The 19,991-nt window shown below is 45.7% G+C and overlaps 1 protein-coding gene across 1 annotated transcript in view; it reads left to right on the top strand.

Moving 5' to 3' along the window:
• PLXNA3 (plexin A3) overlaps nt 1-19,991 on the top strand; it is a 147,093-nt gene that overhangs the window by 91,864 nt on the left and 35,238 nt on the right. The window contains exons 6-8 of the mRNA XM_056540891.1: nt 14,268-14,391; nt 14,502-14,655; nt 17,856-17,955. Coding sequence (XP_056396866.1) covers nt 14,268-14,391; nt 14,502-14,655; nt 17,856-17,955 — 378 coding nt within the window. The remainder of the gene's footprint in view (nt 1-14,267; nt 14,392-14,501; nt 14,656-17,855; nt 17,956-19,991) is intronic.

The raw sequence follows: 19,991 nt of genomic DNA on the forward strand, positions 1-19,991 counted from the left end.
AATGCTTGGTCGTAGTAGTCATCGCGCCCCCTTTTCTGGCGTCTCTCATCCCTATAACAGGTGTTCCCAGTCGTCCGTCCGCTGCTCTCAACGCCACAGCTGTCAGGTTTCGAGATTCCAGCTTCTCCTGCCATCACTGGACACACGGCCATCACGGAAATATGTGAAAATCTCTCCTGAACGCCTGTCATCTGGAGAACATCACATCCTGGGGTTTGGCCAAGTTGTTTGAGAGGATGGGGTTGACTGCTATTTATTCAAACTATGGGGGCGCCCCAACACGTGGCTCAGTTTTACACAACGTTTCACAAGTTTGGTAGCCTTGCCAATAGTTTGCTTTATAAGTTTTATTGAGTTTGAGTTCTTGTATGGTCTACTCCCATCCCGAGCTGCTTGGAGAGAGAATAAGGTTCACTTACACGCCACCGGCGGCCATGTGGCTGTATTTTATACAGCTCTGGATGTAAATAGACCATAATTTAGCAGTTTTTAAAACAGGAACCCCACCTTAAAACCAATGTTCCCCATTCTTTGGCCCTCCAGCTGTTGCAAAACTACAACACCCATAATGCCCTGACAGCTTTCAACAAGGGAAATGGGTGAATTCCCACCTCCCGTGCGTCAGCAAATAATTGTTTGGGTTGAGACTACCCTTGGGTAGTGCTCCCCAACTACAACTCCCAGCGTGCTCTGACAGCCATAACATTGCTCCTATGGCAGTGGTCTCCAGCTGTTTAAAAACTACAAGTCCTATCATGACTTCACAACCAAGATATTGCTCTTAAGTATTGTTTCCCAACCTGTGGTCTCCAGCTGTTGCAAAACTACAACTCCCAGCATTCCATGACAGCCATAACATTGCTCTGTGGTAGTGGTCTTAGGCTGTTGCAAAACTACAACTTCCATCATGACCCAACCAATATATTACTCTTTGGGAGTGAACCCCAATGTGTGACTCTCCAGCTGTTGCAAAACTACACAATATTGCTTTATGGCACTATTCTGGAACCTGTGGCTCTCCAGCTCCTGTCAAACTACAACTCCAATCGTGCATTGACAGCCATGATCTTGTTTTACGGTACGGTTTCCCAAATTCTCTCTTGATGATGCAAAACTACAGCTCCCATCATGACATGACAGCCAAGATATTGCTCTTTGGGAGTATTCTCCAACCCATTGTTTCCTAACTGTGCCTCCAGCTGTTGCAAAACTACAACTCCCAGCATACCCGCACAGCCAACGGCTGTGCGGGCATGCTGGGAGTTGTAGTTTTGCAACAACTGGAGGAGCTCTGGTTGGGAAACAATGCTCCATCCTATGCCTATCCAGCTGTTGAAAAACTACTACTCCCATCATGCCCTCATAGTTCTAATATTGCTATATAGCACTATTTTGGAACCTGTGGCTCACCAGCTCGTGCAAAACTACAACTCCCATCATACCCTTACTTAAAAGGCAATTTTGGGGGGTAATACTGCTTTAAGCGCTCAGTCGTTCTATACATATTTCTTCTCCGATGGTGGGCAGCTGTTACCCCACCCACGAAACAATCCGCCCCGGCATCAACGCCAACCGCAAGAGCCCGTCAAGCTCGCCTTTGATGTTCTCGCCGCTAAGCTTCGAATTTTCTTAATCTTTTGGCGTGAAAACTGATACTGGAGCTGGAGGAATCTCCCGTTCACATCCCTCTTATTATGTATTTTTTTTTCTTTTTTGCCGTCTGTATAATTCATAGTAAGATGAAGTGTATCCCACTTCAGAGGTCAGATCTCTTAATGGCCGGGCTGCCTCTCCTGATAATTATATCGTGTCCTCATCTCTTGTATTAAACAGCCAGGCTCTTAATATGATAGTAAATCTTCGACCCCCCCCCCCCCTCCTTTCACACCCAGGCACGCTGCCCACGAGGCAACCCCTCCTGTCAGCAGTACCCTCCTTCCCTCCTCCCTGTCAGCACTTTGGCCTTATTGCCCTCGTCTCCCCCCTTATACTAGTGATTAAAGCCGTTGCGCAGTCCGCCCATGACCCCCGCACAGTCCGCCTGTAATATATGACTATGGCGGCTTTTTTTTTTTTTTTATTCCCTTTTTTGCAGCTATTCTTCCTCCGGGGAGCAGGAAACGCAGCGAACAATAGGGCTATGTGGGAGATCATTCAGTCTGGACAGATCCAGGGGTCACACAATGCCATCCTATTAGAATATGTAGGATGCCTTGCGCTAATAAAATACTTTATAGGCAGAGCCCTTCCGGTCATTGGCACCAAGGACAATGAGGTTCGAACATTGGGGCCTCATGAGACTGGAGATTGGGCCTATTATGCCGGAACGGAGGCCCTGTGCAATGCCACCCGCCATGACTCTGCCCCTTGTCTTTTGATGGCTATGAACTGCGCCAGTGTGAAGTTTAATAGCCCGGTTAATGCACAGGGGACCCATGGAGGAATCTTTGTACAAAAAAGACCATAAAGCGCCATTCATACGTTTAATTGTGCCCCAAATGGGCCAAAAGCTGCGGGGCCTTTAGGGCAACTGTTCTATTGATTGACAATAAACTGGTCACATGACGACTTTAACCTCATCCCTTTTTCTATAAATTTGGTGAAATATTAGAAGAGGCTATATAGATAATAGTTCTTTAAAGAATTAAACCTCATGGTAACAGGTAAATAGAGGAGGTTTCAAACAAAATGTGGCAACAATAATTAAAATATTTTTATATGCTAAGATATAACTTGAAGATCCCGGGCCCCATGTAGTAGACCACATCTATGTGCAGTTTATCATGCTGATGTCTCTTCATGTTGCACATGGGCTCCTAAAGTACCACAGGGCCCATATACGACCACTGGGGGAGATTTATCAAAACCAATCAGATCACTTCTTTCATTTTTAATAAGGCCTCTGCAAAATGAAAGAAGTGATCTGATTGGTTGCTATGGGCAACTTTTCCTTTGCACAGGTTTTGATGAATCTCACTGTCTCTATATACCCTATGGCTGCACCAATGGGGCCTCCATAGATCTGTGGTATCAGCAGTAGATCCAGTAAGGTGTGAGGTGCGGCCTCCATAGATCTGTGGTATCAGCAGTAGATCCAGTAAGGTGTGAGGTGCGGCCTCCATAGATCTGTGGTATCAGCAGTAGATCCTGTAAGGTGTGAGGTGCGTCCTCCATAGATCTGTGGTATCAGCAGTAGATCCAGTAATGTGTGAGGTGCGGCCTCCATAGATCTGTGGAATCAGCAGTAGATCCAGTAAGGTGTGAGGTGCAGCCTCCATAGATCTGTGGTATCAGCAGTAGATGCTGTAAGGTGTGAGGAGCGGCCTCCATAGATCTGTGGTATCCGCAGTAGATCCAGTAATGTGTGAGGTGCGGCCTCCATAGATCTGTGGTATCAGCAGTAGATCCAGTAATGTGTGAGGTGCGGCCTCCATAGATCTGTAGTATCAGCAGTAGATCCTGTAAGGTGTGAGGTGCGGCCTCCATAGATCTGTGGTATCAGCAGTAGATCCAGTAATGTGTGAGGTGCGGCCTCCATAGATCTGTGGTATCAGCAGTAGATCCTGTAAGGTGTGAGGTGCGGCCTCCATAGATCTGTAGTATCAGCAGTAGATCCTGTAAGGTGTGAGGTGCGGCTTCCATAGATCTGTAGTATCAGCAGTAGATCCTGTAATGTGTGAGGTGCGGCCTCCATAGATCTGTAGTATCAGTAGTAGATCCTTTAAGGTGTGAGGTGCGGCCTCCATAGATCTGTGGTATCAGTAGTAGATCCAGTAATGTGTGAGGTGCAGCCTCCATAGATCTGTGGTATTAGCAGTAGATCCAGTAAGGTGTAAGGTGCGGCCTCCATAGATCTGGGGTATCAGCAGTAGATCCAGTAAGGTGTAAGGTGCGGCCTCCATAGATCTGGGGTATCAGCAGTAGATCCAGTAATGTGTGAGGTGCGGCCTCCATAGATCTGTGGTATCAGCAGTAGATCCAGTAAGGTGTGAGGTGCGGCCTCCATAGATCTGTGGTATCAGCAGTAGATCCTGTAATGTGTGAGGTGCGGCCTCCATAGATCTGTGGTATCAGCAGTAGATCCAGTAAGGTGTGAGGTGCGGCCTCCATAGATCTGTGGTATCAGCAGTAGATCCAGTAAGGTGTGAGGTGCGGCCTCCATAGATCTGTGGTATCAGCAGTAGATCCAGTAAGGTGTGAGGTGCGGCCTCCATAGATCTGTGGTATCAGCAGTAGATCCTGTAATGTGTAAGGTGCGACCTCCATAGATCTGTGGTATCAGCAGTAGATCCAGTAAGGTGTGAGGTGCGGCCTCCATAGATCTGTGGTATCAGCAGTAGATCCAGTAATGTGTAAGGTGCAGCCTCCATAGATCTGTGGTATCAGCAGTAGATCCAGTAAGGTGTGAGGTGCGGCCTCCATAGATCTGTAGTATCAGCAGTAGATCCAGTAATGTGTGAGGTGCGGCCTCCATAGATCTGTGGTATCAGCAGTAGATACAGTAATGTGTGAGGTGCGGCCTCCATAGATCTGTGGTATCAGCAGTAGATCCTGTAAGGTGTGAGGTGCGTCCTCCATAGATCTGTGGTATCAGCAGTAGATCCAGTAATGTGTGAGGTGCGGCCTCCATAGATCTGTGGTATCAGCAGTAGATCCAGTAAGGTGTGAGGTGCAGCCTCCATAGATCTGTGGTATCAGCAGTAGATGCTGTAAGGTGTGAGGAGCGGCCTCCATAGATCTGTGGTATCCGCAGTAGATCCAGTAATGTGTGAGGTGCGGCCTCCATAGATCTGTGGTATCAGCAGTAGATCCAGTAATGTGTGAGGTGCGGCCTCCATAGATCTGTGGTATCAGCAGTAGATCCTGTAAGGTGTGAGGTGCGGCCTCCATAGATCTGTAGTATCAGCAGTAGATCCTGTAAGGTGTGAGGTGCGGCTTCCATAGATCTGTAGTATCAGCAGTAGATCCTGTAATGTGTGAGGTGCGGCCTCCATAGATCTGTAGTATCAGTAGTAGATCCTTTAAGGTGTGAGGTGCGGCCTCCATAGATCTGTGGTATCAGTAGTAGATCCAGTAATGTGTGAGGTGCAGCCTCCATAGATCTGTGGTATTAGCAGTAGATCCAGTAAGGTGTAAGGTGCGGCCTCCATAGATCTGGGGTATCAGCAGTAGATCCAGTAAGGTGTAAGGTGCGGCCTCCATAGATCTGGGGTATCAGCAGTAGATCCAGTAATGTGTGAGGTGCGGCCTCCATAGATCTGTGGTATCAGCAGTAGATCCAGTAAGGTGTGAGGTGCGGCCTCCATAGATCTGTGGTATCAGCAGTAGATCCTGTAATGTGTGAGGTGCGGCCTCCATAGATCTGTGGTATCAGCAGTAGATCCTGTAATGTGTGAGGTGCGGCCTCCATAGATCTGTGGTATCAGCAGTAGATCCAGTAAGGTGTGAGGTGCGGCCTCCATAGATCTGTGGTATCAGCAGTAGATCCAGTAAGGTGTGAGGTGCGGCCTCCATAGATCTGTGGTATCAGCAGTAGATCCAGTAAGGTGTGAGGTGCGGCCTCCATAGATCTGTGGTATCAGCAGTAGATCCTGTAATGTGTAAGGTGCGACCTCCATAGATCTGTGGTATCAGCAGTAGATCCAGTAAGGTGTGAGGTGCGGCCTCCATAGATCTGTGGTATCAGCAGTAGATCCAGTAATGTGTAAGGTGCAGCCTCCATAGATCTGTGGTATCAGCAGTAGATCCAGTAAGGTGTGAGGTGCGGCCTCCATAGATCTGTAGTATCAGCAGTAGATCCAGTAATGTGTGAGGTGCGGCCTCCATAGATCTGTGGTATCAGCAGTAGATACAGTAATGTGTGAGGTGCGGCCTCCATAGATCTGTGGTATCAGCAGTAGATCCTGTAAGGTGTGAGGTGTGGCCTCCATAGATCTGTGGTATCAGCAGTAGATCCAGTAAGGTGTGAGGTGCGGCCTCTATAGATCTGTGGTATCAGCAGTAGATCCAGTAAGGTGTGAGGTGCGGCCTCCATAGATCTGTGGTATCAGCAGTAGATCCTGTAATGTGTGAGGTGCGGCCTCCATAGATCTGTGGTATCAGCAGTAGATCCAGTAAGGTGTGAGGTGCAGCCTCCATAGATCTGTGGTATCAGGAGTAGATCCAGTAAGGTGTGAGGTGCGGCCTCCATAGATCTGTGGTATCAGCAGTAGATCCAGTAAGGTGTGAGGTGCGGCCTCCATAGATCTGTGGTATCAGCAGTAGATCCAGTAAGGTGTGAGGTGCGGCCTCCATAGATCTGTGGTATCAGCAGTAGATCCAGTAAGGTGTGAGGTGCGGCCTCCATAGACCTGTAGTATCAGCAGTAGATCCAGTAAGGTGTGAGGTGCGGCCTCCATAGATCTGTGGTATCAGCAGTAGATCCTGTAAGGTGTGAGGTGCGGCCTCCATAGATCTGTGGTATCAGCAGTAGATCCTGTAATGTGTGAGGTGCGGCCTCCATAGATCTGTGGTATCAGCAGTAGATCCTGTAATGTGTGAGGTGCGGCCTCCATAGATCTGTGGTATCAGCAGTAGATCCAGTAATGTGTGAGGTGCGGCCTCCATAGATCTGTGGTATCAGTAAGAGATCCAGTAATGTGTGAGGTGCGGCCTCCATAGACCTGTGGTATCAGCAGTAGATCCAGTAAGGTGTGAGGTGCGGCCTCCATAGATCTGTGGTATCAGCAGTAGATCCAGTAAGGTGTGAGGTGCGGCCTCTATAGATCTGTGGTATCAGCAGTAGATCCAGTAATGTGTGAGGTGCGGCCTCCATAGATCTGTGGTATCAGCAGTAGATCCAGTAATGTGTGAGGTGCGGCCTCCATAGATCTGTGGTATCAGCAGTAGATCCAGTAATGGGTGAGGTGCGGCCTCTATAGATCTGTGGTATCAGCAGTAGATCCAGTAATGTGTGAGGTGTGGCCTCCATAGATCTGTGGTATCAGCAGTAGATCCTGTAATGTGTGAGGTGCGGCCTCCATAGATCTGTGGTATCAGCAGTAGATCCTGTAATGTGTGAGGTGTGGCCTCCATAGATCTGTGGTATCAGCAGTAGATCCAGTAAGGTGTGAGGTGCGGCCTCCATAGATCTGTGGTATCAGCAGTAGATCCAGTAATGTGTGAGGTGCGGCCTCCATAGATCTGTGGTATCAGCAGTAGATACAGTAATGTGTGAGGTGCGGCCTCCATAGATCTGTGGTATCAGCAGTAGATCCAGTAAGGTGTGAGGTGCGGCCTCCATAGATCTGTGGTATCAGCAGTAGATCCAGTAATGTGTGAGGTGCGGCCTCCATAGATCTGTGGTATCAGTACTAGATCCTGTAATGTGTGAGGTGCGGCCTCCATAGATCTGTGGTATCAGCAGTAGATCCAGTAAGGTGTGAGGTGCGGCCTCCATAGATCTGTGGTATCAGCAGTAGATCCAGTAAGGTGTTAGGTGCGGCCTCCATAGATCTGTGGTATCAGTAAGAGATCCAGTAATGTGTGAGGTGCGGCCTCCATAGACCTGTGGTATCAGCAGTAGATCCAGTAATGTGTGAGGTGCGGCCTCCATAGATCTGTGGTATCAGTAAGAGATCCAGTAATGTGTGAGGTGCGGCCTCCATAGACCTGTGGTATCAGCAGTAGATCCTGTAATGTGTGAGGTGCGGCCTCCATAGATCTGTGGTATCAGCAGTAGATCCAGTAAGCTGCGAGGTGCGGCCTCCATAGATCTGTGGTATCAGCAGTAGATCCAGTAAGGTGTTAGGTGCGGGCTCCATAGATCTGTGGTATCAGTAAGAGATCCAGTAATGTGTGAGGTGCGGCCTCCATAGACCTGTGGTATCAGCAGTAGATCCAGTAAGGTGTGAGGTGCGGCCTCCATAGATCTGTGGTATCAGCAGTAGATCCAGTAAGGTGTGAGGTGCGGCCTCCATAGATCTGTGGTATCAGCAGTAGATCCAGTAATGTGTGAGGTGCGGCCTCTATAGATCTGTGGTATCAGCAGTAGATCCAGTAAGGTGTGAGGTGCGGCCTCTATAGATCTGTGGTATCAGCAGTAGATCCAGTAAGGTGTGAGGTGCGGCCTCCATAGATCTGTGGTATCAGCAGTAGATACAGTAATGTGTGAGGTGCGGCCTCCATAGATCTGTGGTATCAGCAGTAGATCCAGTAAGGTGTGAGGTGCGGCCTCCATAGATCTGTGGTATCAGCAGTAGATCCAGTAAGGTGTGAGGTGCGGCCTCCATAGATCTGTGGTATCAGCAGTAGATCCAGTAAGGTGTGAGGTGCGGCCTCCATAGATCTGTGGTATCAGCAGTAGATCCAGTAAGGTGTGAGGTGCGGCCTCCATAGATCTGTGGTATCAGCAGTAGATCCAGTAAAGTGTGAGGTGCGGCCTCCATAGATCTGTGGTATCAGCAGTAGATCGAGTAAGGTATGAGGTGCGGCCTCCATAGATCTGTGGTATCAGCAGTAGATCGAGTAAGGTGTGAGGTGCGGCCTCCATAGATCTGTGGTATCAGCACTAGATCCAGTAATGTGTGAGGTGCGGCCTCCATAGATCTGTGGTATCAGCAGTAGATCCAGTAAAGTGTGAGGTGCGGCCTCCATAGATCTGTGGTATCAGCAGTAGATCCAGTAATGTGTGAGGTGCGGCCTCCATAGATCTGTGGTATCCGCAGTAGATCCAGTAATGTGTGAGGTGCGGCCTCCATAGATCTGTGGTATCAGCAGTAGATCCAGTAATGTGTGAGGTGCGGCCTCCATAGATCTGTGGTATCAGTAGTAGATCCAGTAAGGTGTGAGGTGCGGCCTCCATAGATCTGTGGTATCAGCAGTAGATCCAGTAAGGTGTGAGGTGCGGCCTCCATAGATCTGTGGTATCAGCAGTAGATCCAGTAATGTGTGAGGTGCGGCCTCCATAGATCTGTGGAATCAGCAGTAGATCCAGTAAGGTGTGAGGTGCGGCCTCCACAGATCTTTGGTATCAGCAGTAGATCCAGTAAGGTGTGAGGTGCGGCCTCCATAGATCTGTGGTATCAGCAGTAGATCCAGTAAGGTGTGAGGTGCGGCCTCCATAGATCTGTGGTATCAGCAGTAGATCCTGTAATGTGTGAGGTGCGGCCTCCATAGATCTGTGGTATCAGCAGTAGATCCAGTAAGGTGTGAGGTGTGGCCTCCATAGATCTGTGGTATCAGCAGTAGATCCAGTAAGGTGTGAGGTGCAGCCTCCATAGATCTGTGGTATCAGCAGTAGATCCAGTAAGGTGTGAGGTGCGGCCTCCATAGATCTGTGGTATCAGCAGTAGATCCTGTAAGTTATGATGCGCGGCCTCCATAGATCTGTGGTATCAGCAGTAGATCCAGTAATGTGTGAGGTGCGGCCTCCATAGATCTGTGGTATCAGTAGTAGATCCAGTAAGGTGTGAGATGCGGCCTCCATAGATCTGTGGTATCAGCAGTAGATCCTGTAAGTTCTTTCGGTGGAGTCTGGGGTCGGAATATTCCGCCCCGAAAATCCTGTAGTGTGAATTAAGAACAATGGGAGGCTGCTGCACCACATTTTTTTAAGTGGAACTCCATTCGGAATATCTGTGTATTAGATTCCACCCTAATTTCCTCAGTATGAACTAGTCCCTCGGGTGGTGGTCTCCAAACTGTGGACCTACAGCTGTTGCAAAAACTACAACTCCCAGCATGCCCGGACAGCCATTGGCTGTTGCACATGAGGAAATTTTGGAGCACAAATCCTCTTACTGCTCCATGCTAAGTAGTTTTGCAACAGCTGGAGGCACACTGATTGAGAAACACTGCAAAAGTACAGTGTTTCCCAACCTTGGTGCCTCCAGCTGTTGCAAAACTACAATTCCCAGCATGCCCGGACAGCCGTTGGCTGTCCGGGCATGCTGGAAATTGTAGTTTTGCAACAGCTGGAGGCACCCTGGTTGGAAAATACTGCCTTACTGTGCGGGGGAAGGACGATGCAGCCTCCAGTAACATATTCCTTTTCGGATAGTTGATATACAATAGTCTAGAACAAGCCGTCTTGTCTGCGCAGGTGTCTCTGAGGGTTGCGTCTAACCGTTGCGTTGCCTGAGGCTCCAACCGTAACAGCAACATTGGTATCAGGGCCGCGCTGATTATAAGAGAGAAATGTTCACACAGGATGAAAGCGACTCCCGGGAAGGTGCAGCACCTGCAGCGAGAGAGACGTAGGCTGCGAAAACACGAACGCGCCGCTTACACTTCACAAACCGCCAATAACCCCAACCTGATGGATGTTTACTCCATAATTACTATCATAGGGACTAAGAACAATGTCGGTTGCACGTTTCGTTTCGTTTTTTTTGCCAGGGTTTGACGATTTTATTTTGATTGTTTTATGTTCGTTGCACAACTATTCAACTGTTTGTGTATCACACTGTGAGGTTCAACCCGACTAAAAGCAGAATAGTGAGTGCAGCTCTGGAGTATAATACAGGATATAACTCAGGATCAGTACAGGATAAGTAATGTAATGTATGTACACAGTGATCTCACCAGCAGAATAGTGAGTACAGCTCTGGGGTATAATACAGGATATAACTCAGGATCAGTACAGGATAAGTAATGTAATGTATGTACACAGTGACCTCACCAGCAGAATAGTGAGTGCAGCTCTGGAGTATAATACAGGATATAACTCAGGATCAGTACAGGATAAGTAATGTAATGTATGTACACAGTGATCTCACCAGCAGAATAGTGAGTACAGCTCCGGGGTATAATACAGGATATAACTCAGGATCAGTACAGGATAAGTAATGTAATGTATGTACACAGTGACCTCACCAGCAGAATAGTGAGTACAGCTCTGGAGTATAATACAGGATATAGCTCAGGATCAGTACAGGATAAGTAATGTAATGTATGTACACAGTGACCTCACCAGCAGAATAGTGAGTACAGCTCTGGAGTGTAATACAGGATATAGCTCAGGATCAGTACAGGATAAGTAATGTAATGTATGTACACAGTGACCCCACCAGCAGAATAGTGAGTACAGCTCTGGAGTATAATACAGGATATAACTCAGGATCAGTACAGGATAAGTAATGTAATGTATGTACACAGTGATCTCACCAGCAGAATAGTGAGTACAGCTCCGGGGTATAATACAGGATATAACTCAGGATCAGTACAGGATAAGTAATGTAATGTATGTACACAGTGACATCACCAGCAGAATAGTGAGTACAGCTCCGGGGTATAATACAGGATATAACTCAGGATCAGTACAGGATAAGTAATGTAATGTATGTACACAGTGACCTCACCAGCAGAATAGTGAGTACAGCTCTGGAGTATAATACAGGATATAACTCAGGATCAGTACAGGATAAGTGATGTAATGTATGTACACAGTGATCTCACCAGCAGAATAGTGAGTGCAGCTCTGGAGTATAATACAGGATATAACTCAGGATCAGTACAGGATAAGTAATGTAATGTATGTACACAGTGACCTCAACAGCAGAATAGTGAGTACAGCTCTGGAGTATAATACTGGCTATAACTCAGGATCAGTACAGGATAAGTAATGTAATGTATGTACACAGTGATCTCACCAGCAGAATAGTGAGTGCAGCTCTGGAGTATAATACAGGATATAACTCAGGATCAGTACAGGATAAGTAATGTAATGTATGTACACAGTGATCTCACCAGCAGAATAGTGAGTACAGCTCCGGGGTATAATACAGGATATAACTCAGGATCAGTACAGGATAAGTAATGTAATGTATGTACACAGTGACATCACCAGCAGAATAGTGAGTACAGCTCCGGGTACAGCGACCTGCCATCTGACAGCCTCTGGGAGAAGTTGCAGCCATGTTTGTATTTACCCAGCTTTCCTAGAAACAAGATAAAACAAATAATGGCAGATTTTCATCGTGCAGCAATGGCACAGTCAGATCACATGTCCTCGTGTTGCATTCACATGTTCCTCGCTTGCGTTTCATGTTTATTTAAAGGCATAATTAGTTTTCTTTTCCCGGCGCGGACGCGTTACGTGAAGGTGTGAAATCTGCTCCGATTCCCGCACGCAGCTGTGTCACATGTAGGTGCGAAGCTTGCGTGTTCTCATACAGGTGTGTTTTGTATGAACATGCGACGGGTTCACTGCACACGACAAGCACACATCTGGCGCGCAGCGGACGATATCCACACCTGACGATCGCACCGCCATGTGGAGGGGGCGACCCCGATTCACAGCTATGTGCAAAACACATGTTCCTGCCTTTAAAGTGTTGTAATAAATTAGTACGTACACACATGGTGGCCAGTTTTGTGTTCAGTGCTTTACCATAGAGCTCTGCTTGCTGTCAGTGGATTAAGAATGTATATATGAATGTGTGTGTGTATGTATATGTATGTATGTGTGTGTGTATATATATATATATATATATATATATATATATATATATGAATATGTTTGTGTGTGTGTGTATATATATATATATATATATATATATATATATATATATACATGTATAAAAAATCTATATATCTATATACATATAAAAAGATATATATATATATATATATATATATATATATATATCTATACATATATAAAAAATTATATATATACACATATATATCTATATACATATATAAAAAATTATATATATCTCTATACATATATAAAAAAAATTATATATACACACATATATATCTATATACATATAAAAAAAGATATATATATATACACACATATATATCTATATAAAAAAATATATGTACACATATATCTATATGCATATATAAAAAAAAATATATATATACACACATATATCTATATACATATATATATAAAAAATTATATATATATATATATATATATGTGTGTGTGTGTGTATATAACACCATTTTTCACCATAGAGCAGTGGTCTCCAAACTGTGGACCTACAGCTGTTGCAAAACTACAACTCCCAGCATGCCCGGACAGCCGAAGGCTGTCCGGCCATGCTGGGAGTTGTAGTTTTGCAACAGCTGGAGGCACACTGGTTGGGAAACACTGGCTAAATCGTAAGATGATGCAGCTGTTTGTTTCCATAACTCACTGTGTTCAAGATCTCTGCTTACTGTCAGTGAATAGAAAAGCTTCTGCAAAGCAATTACGCCCAATTTTAGCCCTTACAATTCATAGAGCTTTGTCTAGACTGGATAAAATTGTTACAAACCCTCAGCTGTAATACGTAATAGGATGTAGAAAAAGAATGTTCTCGTTCACTGATAGAAATCAGAAATTTTGAAAATGAAGCGAACTAGCGCCACACCTGTCCTCAGGTTGTGTGTGGTATTACAACTTTGCTTTATTTACTTTAGTGGAACTGAAATGCAATACCGCACATGACCTGAGTATTAGGTGCATGCTGGGCGTTGTAGTTTTGCAACAGCTGGAGGTCCACAGTTTGGACAGCACTGATCTACAGCAGTGGTCTCCAATCTGTGTCATTTCTGCCTGGGCCTGCTGGGAGTTGTAGTTCTTCTACAACTGGAAAGACACTATTTGGGGGAACGCTGCACTAGGTCAGCGCTGTCCAAAATGTTTATTTTACAGCCTCAAGATGTCAAGGGCATTCTGGGAGTTGTAGTTCTGCCACAACTGGAGAGACACAAGTTTGTGAACAATGCTCTGAATGAGTGGTCTCTGAACTGGGGAACTCCTAGGTTTTGTAAAACTACAACTCCCAGCATGCCTGGACAATTAACGGCTGTCCCTGACCAACCTGTGTCATTCCAGCCTGAGGATGCCTGGGCTTGCTGGGAGTTGTAGTTCTTCAACAGATGGAAAGATCTGATATGGGGAACATTGTACCAGAGCAGCGCTGTCCAAAATGTCAAGAACATCCTGAGAGTTGTAGTTCTGCAACAACCGGAGAGGCCCAAGTTTGGGAACAATGCTCCAGATCAGTGGTCTCAAACTGTGGGCCTCCAGATGTTGCAAAACTACAACTCCCAGCATGCCCGGACAGCTAACATTGATCTATTGCAGTTGTTTCCAAACTGTGGGACCTCTAGCTGTGCAAAACTACAACTCCCAGCACGCCCAGGCAGCTAACATTGATCTGTGGCAGTGGTCTCCAAACTGCGGACCTCCAGATTTAACAAAACTACAACACCCAGCATGCCCGGACACAATGTGCGCCCGTGCCGGTTGTATTTGCCCGTCACTACAGTTGAATTTTCTCGCACAGGTGCTGCCGAGAGAGCGAATGCGAGCGAGCGTCCGAGCCATACCGCTTCACCAGTGACTTGACCCAGTGTGTGCGCCTGGATGTGACCCCCAATAACTCCTCTGTCAGCGTCCCCGAGCTGCTGGTAAGATGCGTGCGGCGCTCAGTTTAGCATCTGCTGTTTTACATAGGACTGCAGGTTCCGCCATAGCAGTAAAGTGCTTAGTTTATTAACTGTCCCTCCTCTTTTTACAGCTAAATCTTTCGGTGGAGAACGCCCCGGATCTGTCGGCCGGCGTCACCTGTATGTTTGGCGACTTGGCGGAGAGCGAGGCCGTACTGTGGGAGGGAACAATTCAGTGCTCGTCGCCTTCGCTGCGCGACATTCCCGGAATCACCGGAGGACAAGGTAAGAACCAAATGAACACAGCTACCGCAGTGCACCCCAGGGCTACAACAACATGGCACCCGCCCAAAAGTGTGTACGACTTGTCTGTAACTTGCTGCCACACAACTACATGGCGGATTTCCTGCTACCGATTCAGCCGTGACGGAAAAACTGCAGCAAACCTCGTTGAAGTCAATAAGTAGCAACGAAATCTGCTGCAGAAAACCCGCCAAAATTCCGACTGCTACAATTGTTCTCAGTGCTAGAAGGAATCGCGACGATTTCACTTCTGAATTTATTAGCTGGCGTGCAGCTGTGAAATTGCGTATGGAGTGTGGTTTTTATTTTTGCGCACCGCTTTCGGAAATTATCTAATTTTGCACTATTTTTATGTTGCTCGTATTTTTTCATATAGGATTATTTTTTTTTTTTGTGCGCCTCCAGGGGGACGTGGTTTGCGGGTGCGCTGGTTGGTAAACTGAATGTAGCACTTGTAAACTGAATGTAGCAAAGTAATTTTATTCGCAAATATACTCCGGTGAGCCGCTAACATATGGGGGTGTGTGTGTGTGTGTGTGTTTTTCAGCCTTTTTTTTTTATTTATTAATTTATTTAATACATTTTATTTAATTATTTTATTACATTTTTTGTGTGTGTGTATACATATATGTATGTGTGTGTGTATGTATATATATATATATATATATATATATATATATTATTTATTAATATTATTTTTTTTAAATATATATATATATATATATATATTTATAATTTTTTTATTTTTTTTATTTTAGAGTTTCATGTCATTTGGCCAAATTTATGCAGTGACAAGCCCAACATAATAAATTTTGCACAGCAACTGGAGAAAGCAAACACTTTCCCAGCTGGTTTCTCCCTAATGATATATCCTTCCCTTAGTTTTGAGTGAAGCTTGGGAACGGGGTTTCATTCACAGCTAAGGCCAGTGTTTCCCAACCAGGATGCCTCCAGCTGTTGCAAAACTACAACTCCCAGCATGCCCGGACAGCCTTTGGCTGTCCGGGCATGCTGGGAGTTGTAGTTTTGCAACAGCTGGAGGCACCCTGGTTGGGAAACAGTAGCTAAATCGTAAGATGATGCAGCTGTTTGTTTCCATAACTCACTGTATTCAAGATCTCTGCTTACTGTCAGTGAATAGAAAAGCTTCTGCAAAGCAATTAAGCCCAGTTTAAGCCCTTACAATTCATAGAGCTTTGTCTAGACTGGATAAAATTGTTACAAACCCTCAGCTGTAACACGTAATAGGTTGTAGAAAAAAAGAATGTTCTTGTTCTCTTTTGAAAATGAAGCATGCTAGCGCCACACCTCTCCTCAGGCTGTGTGTGGTATTACAACTTTGCTTTATTTACTTTAATGGAATTGAAATGCAATACCGCACATGACCTGAGTATAGGTGTGGCGCTGTTTCGAGAAGTAATTAGCTCTGCTTTTCCAATCCTTGATAACACCTTAAAGTTTGGTTATGATGGCATGTAATGTCCGTGTGGCTCACACTGGTTGATGCCGACCAGGTCACCGCGCCCTCGCCGCACATCGGAGCCTTACACTGTCTGAAATAGCGCTGTGCGGCTGAGCAGTGCTGAATCATCCTCCTCTCTTTTTTTTTACCAACCCCTCACGTTATGCAGTCGCTCCGCATTCATCCTGTACTAAACCTCACCCCGCTGTTCCCAAAATAATCTCACACACATCTTCTCTTCCTCCGTCAATGAGGCCGCCGTCTGTCCTCATTCACCCCGCCGTTCCCTGCTTTGTTGGGATCTTCCTTCACATATAGAATATCACAATATTTAAACTACTGCGGGGTCTTACTAGTATTAACCAGTCGGCTGCCAGTTGCCCTTTTAGTGTTTGTACAACATATACAATTCAAAGGAACGCCATGGGCGAAACTGCTTCATAGGCCTAGTCTAGGGGATGAAGGGGGGATAAGCTTCACAAGGGCCTCTCTGGCCCTGCACCGTGTATATGTTTGTTTTGTTCAGAGCGTGCCTTTAAAATTTTTTAATGCCAGGGCTGGACAACTACTTTGTGGTGGTTACCCGTATTAACCAGTTAGGTGCCAGCATCTACAATTCATAGGAACCCTATGGGCAAAACTGCTTCATATGCTCAGTGCAGAGGATAAGCTTTACAAGGGCCTCTCTGGCTCTGCACCAGGTGTATGAATCACTTTTGTTCACAGCGTTCCTTTTAAATTTTTTATGCCCGGGTTTGACAACTACTTCTGGGTCTCAACCGTATTAACCAGTCACATGCCAGAATATACAATTCATAGGAACAGTATGGGCAAAACTGCTTCATATGCTCAGTGCAGAGGATACGCTTTACAAGGGCCTCTCTGGCCCTGCACCAGGTATATGTATCAGTTTTGTTCAGAGCGTTCCTTTTAAATATTTTATGCCCAGGCTTGAAAACTACTTCTGGGTCTCACCCGTATTAACCATTCGCATGCCAGCTTATACAATTCATAGGAACCCAAACTGGATGGGCAAAACTGCTTTATATGCCCAGTGCAGAGGATGAAGGGACCAAGCTTTACAAGGGCCTCTCGAGCCCTGCACCAGGTATATGTATCAGTTTTGTATTCCTTTAAATTCTGTACGCTAGGGCTCGACAGGTGCCAGGCAGGTCGCCATGTTGACTGGGAATTTCATCCTGGTGCGTAGATATTTGTCATCCCAAGCATCGGTGGTGGCCAGAGATTAGAGACACCGAGTGCACAGCGGCTCATGTATCCCCTTTAAATAGAGTGTAAAGCTGCCCCTTTTGATGGCTGGCGGTAGCTCCTCCCACACTTCTCATTCTGAGGCTTCTGAGCCACCGCCGCTTTTGTTTCTTCCTCTAGTCTCCATCTTTCCGATGCATGCACGAGGCTGCGGAGTGGCTGTAGCTGTGTGTTCTGGCCCCCAAGAAGCGTTTCCAGAACTATATGTCCCTTCCTCAGTAGCAGATTAGTCTGCAACTGAGGAAGGGAGATATATCTCCCGAAACCCGTCTAGATTTTCCTGTACCCAGTTTTTTATTTTTATCTTTGTGTCCATAATAGGAGTACCCCTTTAAGTGACAGGCTCCTCGGCCCCTTTGCAGCAGTTCTCCGTGCATATTTACTGTCACGCGGTTCTCTCCATCCTCACCACATCCTTGATGATACTAATACATCTCTCTCTGTATTGCAGGAGCTCTACACACCGTCCAGCTACATCTGAAGTCTAAAGAGACCGGCCTGAGGTTCGCCAGCACCGACTTTGTGTTCTACAACTGCAGCGTCCTCCAGTCGTAAGTAGTATCAGGCGTCTGTGACAATTCCGGGAGAATCGGTCCCGTCGGGAGGGAAGAGGTCCCCAGGGCCTTGGGCATAGAAAGCCTTAGTGATCACATTCATTGGGACATATCTATATTCAATGAGGCTCCTTATAGAACAAACGCTGTGTTCCCAGCCAGAATGCCTCCAGCTTTTGCTAAACTACAACTCCCAGCATGCCCAGGCATGGTGGGAGGTGTAGTTTAGTAACAGCTGGGGGCACACTAGTTGGAAAACACTGAGTTAGGGACCACAGACCCACCTCTCCAGTTTACTGGGTACAGCAATATAGGTTTTAAGTGGTTGCGACTGGTACTGCAGCCATCTACTGTGCTATATGTACTTATGTCACACCCTTTAGACTATATATGCTACTAACGTCACATCCTATAGACCGGTGGTCTTCAACCTGCGGACCTCCAGATGTTGCAAGACTACAACTCCCAGCATGCCGGACAGCCGTTGGCTGTCCGGGCATGCTGGGAGTTGTAGTCTTGCAACATCTGGAGATCCGCAGGTTGAAGACCACTGCTATAAACCTATAGTCATACAGGTACATATACCTGGCAGTGCCATCTACTGCTATATGTACTAGTAATGTAACATCCTATAGACTATACCTGGCAGTGCCATCTACTGCTATATGTACTAGTAATGTAACATCCTATAGACTATACCTGCAGTGCCATCTTCTGCTATATATACTAGTAATGTAACATCCGATAGACTATACCTGGCAGTGCCATCTACTGCTATATGTACTAGTAATGTAACATCCTATAGACTATACCTGCCAGTGCCATCTACTGCTATATGTACTAGTAATGTAACATCCTATAGACTATACCTGGCAGTGCCATCTACTGCTATATGTACTAGTAAATGTAACATCCTATAGACTATATCTGGCAGCGCCATCTTCTGCTATATGTACTAGTAATGTAACATCCTATAGACTATACCTGGCAGTGCCATCTACTGCTATATGTACTAGTAATGTAACATCCTATAGACTATACCTGGCAGTGCCATCTACTGCTATATGTACTAGTAATGTAACATCCTATAGACTATACCTGGCAGTGCCATCTACTGCTATATGTACTAGTAATGTAACATCCTATAGACTATACCTGGCAGTGCCATCTACTGCTATATGTACTAGTAATGTAACATCCTATAGACTATACCTGGCAGTGCCATCTACTGCTATATGTACTAGTAATGTAACATCCTATAGACTATACCTGGCAGTGCCATCTTCTGCTATATGTACTAGTAATGTAACATCCTATAGACTATACCTGGCAGTGCCATCTTCTGCTATATGTACTAGTAATGTAACATCCTATAGACTATACCTGGCAGTGCCATCTACTGCTATATGTACTAGTAATGTAACATCCTATAGACTATACCTGGCAGTGCCATCTACTGCTATATGTACTAGTAATGTAACATCCTATAGACTATACCTGGCAGTGCATCTTCTGCTATATGTACTAGTAATGTAACATCCTATAGACTATACCTGGCAGTGCCATCTACTGCTATATGTACTAGTAATGTAACATCTATAGACTATACCTGGCAGTGCCATCTACTGCTATATGTACTAGTAATGTAACATCCTATAGACTATACCTGGCAGTGCCATCTACTGCTATATGTACTAGTAATGTAACATCCTATAGACTATACCTGGCAGTGCCATCTACTGCTATATGTACTAGTAATGTAACATCCTATAGACTATACCTGGCAGTGCCATCTACTTGCTATATGTACTAGTAATGTAACATCCTATAGACTATACCTGGCAGTGCCATCTACTGCTATATGTACTAGTAATGTAACATCCTATAGACTATACCTGGCAGTGCCATCTACTGCTATATGTACTAGTAATGTAACATCCTATAGACTATACCTGGCAGTGCCATCTACTGCTATATGTACTAGTAATGTAACATCCTATAGACTATACCTGGCAGTGCCATCTACTGCTATA

The sequence above is a fragment of the Hyla sarda genome, chromosome 9 (assembly GCF_029499605.1).
Source record: "Hyla sarda isolate aHylSar1 chromosome 9, aHylSar1.hap1, whole genome shotgun sequence".
Classification (NCBI taxonomy): domain Eukaryota; kingdom Metazoa; phylum Chordata; class Amphibia; order Anura; family Hylidae; genus Hyla; species Hyla sarda.